The sequence below is a fragment of the Geospiza fortis genome, unplaced genomic scaffold, assembly GCF_000277835.1.
Source record: "Geospiza fortis unplaced genomic scaffold, GeoFor_1.0 scaffold59, whole genome shotgun sequence".
Taxonomy (NCBI): Eukaryota; Metazoa; Chordata; class Aves; order Passeriformes; family Thraupidae; genus Geospiza; species Geospiza fortis.
Window position 1 is genome coordinate 3,238,348 of NW_005054381.1, and position 7,678 is coordinate 3,246,025.

Below are 7,678 nucleotides of genomic sequence, written 5' to 3' on the forward strand. Positions count from 1 at the left end.
TCCGATCTTGCCGGGGAATCGGGTACAACCTGACCCGCATGCCCAACCTGCTGGGGCACGAGAGCCAGCGTGAGGCCGCCCTGAAGCTGCACGAGTTCGCCCCGCTGGTGGAGTACGGCTGCCACGTTCACCTGCGCTTCTTCCTCTGCTCCCTCTACGCACCCATGTGCACCGATCAGGTGAGCGCCAGCATCCCTGCCTGCCGCCCCATGTGTGAGCAGGCCCGCCACAAGTGTGTCCCCATCATGGAACAGTTCAATTTCGGCTGGCCTGAGTCACTTGACTGTGGCAGGTTGCCCACCAAGAATGACCCCAATGCCCTCTGCATGGAGGCCCCTGAAAATGCCTCAGCCGCTGAGCCGCACAAGGGACAGGGGATGCTGCCTGTGGCCCCCCGGCCTTGGCCACCTGGTACCGCTACTGAGGGACGGGGACCCAATGGGCTGGGAGCTTGCGACAATCCTGAGAAGTTCCAGTACGTGGAGAAGAGCCTCTCATGTGCACCCAGGTGCTCCCCCGGGGTGGATGTGTACTGGTCCCGGGAGGACAAGGACTTTGCCTTCATTTGGATGGCTGTCTGGTCCACCCTCTGCTTCGTCTCCACTGCCTTCACCGTCCTTACTTTTCTGCTTGACCCCCACCGCTTCCAGTATCCTGAGAGGCCCATCATTTTCCTCTCCATGTGCTACAATGTCTACTCTGTGGCCTTCATCATCCGCTCTGTGGCCGGGGCTGAGAACATTGCCTGTGACCGGGAGAACGGTGAGCTCTACATCATACAGGAGGGGCTGGAGAGCACAGGCTGCACCATTGTCTTCCTCATCCTCTACTATTTCGGCATGGCTAGCTCTCTCTGGTGGGTTGTCCTCACCCTCACCTGGTTCCTGGCTGCTGGGAAGAAGTGGGGACATGAGGCCATTGAGGCCCACAGCAGCTACTTCCACATGGCTGCCTGGGGCATCCCAGCTATGAAGACCATTGTCATCCTCACCATGCGGAAGGTGGCAGGGGATGAGCTCACGGGGCTGTGCTATGTGGGGAGCATGGACGTCAGTACCCTGACTGGCTTTGTCCTCATCCCCCTCTCCTGCTACCTGGTCATTGGCACCTCCTTCATCCTCACTGGCTTTGTTGCCCTCTTCCACATCCGGAAGATCATGAAGACGGGTGGCACCAACACAGAAAAGCTGGAGAAGCTGATGGTGAAGATTGGGGTCTTCTCCATCCTCTACACCGTCCCGGCCACCTGTGTCATTGTCTGCTACTTCTACGAGCGGCTGAATGTGGATTACTGGATGCTGCGGGCACTGGAGCATGGCTGCCTACCCCTGCCTGGCCGCCATGCCACCGACTGCTCCCTTGAGGCCTCGGTGCCCACTGTGGCTGTCTTCATGCTAAAGATTTTCATGTCACTGGTGGTGGGCATCACCAGTGGGGTGTGGGTGTGGAGCTCTAAAACGCTGCAGACCTGGCAGAGCCTGTGCAACAGGCGGCTGGGCATGAGGACGCGGAGCAAGCCCTGCAGTGGGGTCAGCTGTGGCGGGGGACACTGCCACTATAAAGCCCCCACAGTCATGCTGCACATGACCAAGACGGACCCGTACCTGGACAACCCGACTCATGTCTAGAGACAGGGGCTGCCCCCCACACTGGAAGAAGTGGCCTCACGGGTAAGGGGCAAGGGCAAGGGCTGTGTGCAGCAGGAGGGACACTCCCAGGTTTAGGGGGGCAAGGTTGCAGGATCCCCCAGCACCACTCACTGACAAGTAGCCGCTTTTTCCTAGAGGATGTTTTGTTGTTGCTGTTGCCAAATCCACTGACTCTTCTAACGCTTTCTTTGGGGGATGGCGGGGAAGGGACACGGAGAGGAATAATCCATCTGTGTTTATTTAATTCTGTAATTTATTTTAAATTTTTTTTGATCGTTAGCTGCAAGGAATGGAAAAAACAATAAACCCTGGATGTGTTATTTGATCCAAGCTTGGTGCTGTTTGCAGGGATTCCAGGGGATCAAGAGCTCCCCCATAGGACCCCACCCCAGTTTGGGGGCTTTCATGTCGGGCCAGGCCATGCCAGGCCATGCCAGTACAGGGGTGCCTCTGTCGCTAGCAAGAGTGTGGTACCAGCAGGTATCACCATCCAGTTCCCCTCCGTGGCTTCCCTGGGGCGGCTTCTGCCCCTCGGCAAGGAGGAGAAGGAAGAGGAGGAGGAGGAGGGTTTTCCTGTGCTATGACACGAATCATCTTTTCCACTCCATGCTCTGAAGGTGATTAGTGTGGATGCCATCGGCTGCCAGAGCCTCGGTGCCAGGCTGAGGGGCTTTGAGGGGGCAGGCCGGGAGCCAGGGAGATGGGCTGGGGACACGGGAACTTGGGGCAGAGAGGGCTCAGCTTTGATGTCCCCCCACAGAAGCCTGAGGTGCAGGTAATGGAAACTTCTGGGCAGCTTTATTTATCTTCCGCTCTGGTTACAATCCCAGCTCGCCCTCCCCATTGTCCGCAGGGAAATTCAAGCTTCAGCTGGTGCTGGTGAAGCTGGCAGGAGGAGCCAGGGCTGTTGGGCACAGGGTGGGCAGGAGTATGGCTCTGCAGAGGTTCAGAGCGGGGGAAGTGCCTACCCCCCTGAGACATCCTGAGGGGCTGGCAGGGGCCAGCTTGTCTCTCTAGGGGTTTGGTGGGGCTGTTTTGCCTGGCTGTCCCCAGGGATGTGCCAGGGGTTCCCAGTGCTAGGGAAGAGAAGTGGGCAGGGGGCTGTGGCAGGGGCATAGGCAGCACAGCGCCTGTGGCAAGCAGGATCTGTAGGGGCAACACAGCTCTAGTGATGCTTAGACTTGTTCATCATCTAATTAGCCAGCCTGCAGGCTGGGCAGATCTGGACTCCAGGGAGGGTCAACCCTTGTCCCAGCACTCAACCTGGCATCCACTGCTCACCCCAACAGCCCTTGGTCCCCATTTGATGAAGCCTTCCCGGTTCAGACTATCAAACTATGGCTGGAGGACAGGGGCAGTACTCCCCTGCTATGGCTGGTGTGGGGGAAAGGGCTGGGGTCAGGATCCCTCACCATCGAGCTGTGCCAGGGCTTTGTGCTGCTGTGATGCTGGGATTGGTGAAGAACCTTTAATCTGTTCCCTGCCACCCCTGGGATGCCAGGAAGGCAGGAGAACTTGGGTGACTGAGCTGAGAAAAGCTTTTTCCTCCCCCAGGAGCTGGTGTGGTGGACGAGGTGTGAGGAGGCCCCAGTGCCCCTGTGGTGTCGCTGGGGGGACACTGAGGGTCTCTCAACAGATTTGGGTACCCCTGGCTGTGCTGGTGGGCATCCAGCCCCTTCCCCAGGCTGGTGGTGATGATGGTGCTAGGGCAAGGACCCTACCTGGCCCCAGCACTGGTGGGCTGCAGCCTCTGGAGCCCCCTTGGTTGCCACAGGAAAGTTTGTTTTGGGCAAAGGACCATGACCTGGGGCAGGAGAGTCAATACTGGCTGCGGGACAGGCTCCAAAGTCCAGCTGGGGAGCTGGGCATGGCTCTAGGCAGGGGCTGCCTGGGAAGGGGGCACAGAGCCATGTGTTCTCCCTATGTTCTGCCCTGGGTGCTAAGCCCAGAGCCAGTTGGGTTCACCTTGTGCGCCAGGCATGCAGCCCAGTGCTGGTGCCCGGCTGGCGGCACCCCTGGGGACAGGCTGCCCTTGAGCACCCAGCGCTTGCCAAGGAGCGGCTGCCTCTGGAGTGTTCACCCAGATAAGCCGTCCCAATGGGTCCTTGCTATTGGGCCCCAGAGGGGCCGCCAGCACCCACCACTACCCACTATCAGCCCCAGCAGCCCAGCTGGCTCCACTGGAGGTTGCCAGTCCCAAGAGCTGAGCATGGCCAGGACACAGCTCCACAGAGCCTGTTGCAAAGTGGAGCTGTCACATGGAAGGGCTGGCCCAGGGACACTGCTGGCTCCTAGTCACAGCTTCTTTCAACCCTGTGCTGTGGGGCTCAGGCTCTCTCTGTACACCCCCACCCAAACTCATCCCTGCATCCCATCTCCATCCTCCTCAAAGCAGCCCCAAGGACACCAAACATCTGCTCCAATAAGCCCCCAGCAAGCAACAAGTAGGGGTCAGCAGTGCCGAGGCCCCACAGGGCAGCGCCTGGCCTAGGATGGCTGTGGAGGGCGAGTTGAGGATGCCAGCTGGGTGAGAACGGGGCCAGGACATCCTGACATCCCTGAGGTCTTGGTCCAGCTCAGCATGGAGAAGTGGAATCTTGTCACTCCTGGCATTTGCTGAGCTATGGAGTTTATCCACCCTCACATGGATGGACACTCCCTCCAAGTTTGAGTAGCAAAAGAAAAGCCACTGTTCTCTGGGAATTTGCTAAAACACCCATTACCCAGAATATTAAATAATGATCGAGAATTAAGGCATTAGAAAACCCATGGGGCCAAAGTTGGGTCTCATTTTCCCAAGGCCACGTTGGAACTCCAGCAATCATAGGAGCCCCCGGGGGTTTGTTGCAGGCAGCAGGTGCAGCAGGGCTGATGATGGTGATAGCAGGGCTCTGGCTGCCTGCCAGGCTCCCACATTGCCCTGCCAGGTGTGAGGACAGCTATTTATAGCACTGCACAGGACACTGATGCCATGGAGGGGCTGCTATAAAAAACAAGTCTCCAGAAAGGTCTTGGAGCAGATGCTGCTGCAAGATCTCCACACTGAGGCCTGGAAATATCCCAGCTGGAGTCACTCAGATTCACGCAGGTACTGTTGCATGGCCAGCAAGCCAAACCATCCCCTGTGGAGAGAGGAGGGTTCTCCAGGGAAAACAGCGTCAGCCCATTGCCAAGAGCCTTTGAGCCCTCAAACCCATCAGGATTTCCCTGCCCAGCAGTATGGGGTCTGGCTGGAACACTCCCAGCACAGATCTGGAGTGAGGAGCAGGATGAAGACACCCAGGAACCCTCGTTGTCCCAGCAGAAACAAGCAAAGCTTCAGCCAAACCCTTTGTGTCACAGCTCCAGTCATGAGCATTGGCATGTCACTGCGCCAGCTGCCCTTGGAGCTCCAAGTGTCCCTGCTGGGCTGCTGGAGATCAGGATGGGGGCCTGGGACACAACAGCAATAATTCTTACTGCAAGCACGGCTCAGGTTGCATAACACACTCCAACACGAGGGAAGAGGCTTTGGGGGTAGCCAGGCCACACTAGTGCAAAGAGCAGAGACATCCCAGCTCCCCATCACCTGGAGGAAGTCCCTCCAGGGATGCCCAGTGCCACCCCGAATGGAACAGGAGGACAAGTGTCACACTGTCACCCTGCAGGGGACAAGGAACAAGGACTGCTCCCCACTCCAGGAGCAGGCAGAGCATAGCTCTGTTCCTTGTCCTTGGGGAGGGTGACAACACACCAGCACTATCTCAGAAGCTGATCTGATCCTGACTCACCATTCCTTTACACCATAGCTCCATTTGTGCTCCAGAGACATCCAGTGGTAGCTCTAGGAAGGCAGAGGAGAGCCATATCAGACAATCCCACACCAACACAGGGACCAACAAAGAACTCACACAAGCCATGTTACAAACACAAGTACATAATGTTTATTCTTAAGTTTCCAATTTATTACAAGTACAGCCCTTTGCAGAAACCCCCTCCCCCCAAATGACACTGATTTTTAAGAAAACGTGCAGTTCCAAAGGTTCTACCATGTAGGACCTGCAGGAAATGATCTCTAGGAAACAAGACAAAAACAGCCTCTGAAGGGATGTGCGAGATACAAATGTCAGTGCTATTCTGTGGGGCAGGGAAGTGAGGCTGAGGAGAGGAAAGGGGCTAGAAACTTGCCTCATCTGCAGTCATTGACAGTCCAGAACTTAAAACAAGTACCTGTTAAAAAAACCCCAAACCTAAAACATTTGCAAAACTAGGCAAAAATTTGTAATTGATTATTCTTTTCTTCTCAAATCCCAGGAGCTACAACAGTTGCTTCTGCTTTTCTGTTGCAAAACCAGCACTGAACAGCCCCATGGCCCATTTATTCCACATCAAACCATTCTGGGATAAGAAGTTCAAGCCCTGATTGTATGATCCAAACCTGTCATGATGGAGAGGAAAAGAGAATGACAAAACAAACCCTTTTCTTAAGGAAAAGTCAGCATCTGGGGCAGCAGGAGCTGGTGCTAGGCCATGGCACAGGAACAAGGGTGTTACTATGAAATGTCGTGAGAGTGTGGCTGAGAGAGACTAGGATCTCCCTCTCCCCCCCCAAAGTCCCCTGATGTAACTCCTGCTACTGGTAGGAAAATGAGTTTTAAAGAAGGGGGAAATATAAAGCAAACATGATTTTATATAAACTGTACATGTGCCAAAGCAAGACAAGGGTATCTTACAGGTGTTCTTTGTACAAGATCACAGCTAGAAACAAAGCCACTTTCAACAAAAAAAATTAATTTAAAAAAGTTACACAGCACATTTCTGCTTCTCCCCTGGCCTTGGAGCTCTTCTTGGGCTGCATAGACACCCACACTCTCAGTTTGCTGCTGGCACTCCACAGAGCTGCATGACAGCATGCACGTCCAGGGGAGCAGGGAGCCTCCTCTTGGCATGTACAGGTGGGGAGCTGAGCTCAGAGCCCTCCTTGGACTGAGACCTCCAAGGATTGCTCCCCGAGGAGAGGGGAAAGCAGGAGCACCTTGGAGGAGTGGTGTTGGGATGCTGGTGAAAGCCAGACCGTGGTACACCTAAGTGCTTGCTCGTCCCACACAGCCCAGAACCGAGGCTCAGAATTAACACCATATAAATATATACATGCAAGCCTGAGTAGCCCATTGGCCTGATGGCCCCCAGTCCTGCTGTGGAGCAACACAATCCCCCCACTGCACCAGTTGGAGGCTAGTGTGCTCACATGACTGGCAGCAGACTGCCCCACTGCGCTCTGGCTGCTTGCAAAGGCAAGGAAGCAATTCATTCCAGGAAACCGACAGTGCCTGAACTGGAGCATGCTGGTGTTCTTCTGCCCAGCCAAGCTTGGCCAGGCCCTCCCCTTGCCCTCCCACCTTCCCCTCCTGGCAGGACAGACTCATAAAGAGCTTTGTAGATTTTGAGGAAGCATTAAGTCATTGCCACTCAATGGATGACTTGAGGAAATTGCAGAAAAATTAAAACTAGGATGGGCCCAAGAGAAGGCTGGATTAATAGAGAAGTGCCCGCTGCTTCTCAACTCCCTCCAGACAACCCATCTGACTGCCTGGCAGCACCAGAAGGCCTGCTCCAGTTCTGGCTCTCCCCTTAGCCTCCCCATCCCTCATTTCTTCCTTTTCCGCCCCTGGGAATGTTCAAGGGGCTCTGACTCACTGTCCCCTTCCTGCTCCTCCAGTCCCTGGCACCTGGCAGAGAGCTTCTTGCGTTTCCTGCGTGCATACGTGTGGCCTGGCAGGTGTTTGTGCACCATGTCAATCAAACACTGCTCTGTCTTCTCCAGGCAGGACAGTACGTGACTCCCATTCTGGTTGTAGCGCTCAGCATTGGAGAACACCTGCTTCATGTCGGAGAGGAACTCCTGCACAGAGCGGTAATTGCCACAAGAGCACTTGCTCTGCATAGTCTGGAAGTCCATGGGGTTGCTGATGACCTCAAAGTAGTCTTCAGCTTCCTCCGTGGTCACTGGCTCCCTGCCAAAAGAAGGGCCACAGCGATAGGAAGGGAAT

At 55.5% G+C, this 7,678-nt stretch overlaps 2 protein-coding genes across 2 annotated transcripts in view; one reads left to right on the forward strand and one right to left on the reverse strand.

Moving 5' to 3' along the window:
• Positions 1 to 5: 5 nt before the first annotated feature.
• Positions 6 to 1,974, forward strand: FZD9 (frizzled class receptor 9; the record flags this gene model as incomplete). The annotated part of the gene is made up of 1 exon (XM_005425135.2): positions 6 to 1,974. A coding segment is annotated over one exon (1,623 nt), but the record flags the coding sequence as incomplete, so codon positions are not given.
• Positions 1,975 to 5,549: 3,575 nt separating this feature from the next.
• BAZ1B (bromodomain adjacent to zinc finger domain 1B) overlaps positions 5,550 to 7,678 on the reverse strand; it is a 49,096-nt gene continuing 46,967 nt past the window's right edge. The window contains exon 19 of the mRNA XM_031060390.1: positions 5,550 to 7,642. Coding sequence (XP_030916250.1) covers positions 7,276 to 7,642 — 367 coding nt within the window. The 3' untranslated portion in view covers positions 5,550 to 7,275. The remainder of the gene's footprint in view (positions 7,643 to 7,678) is intronic.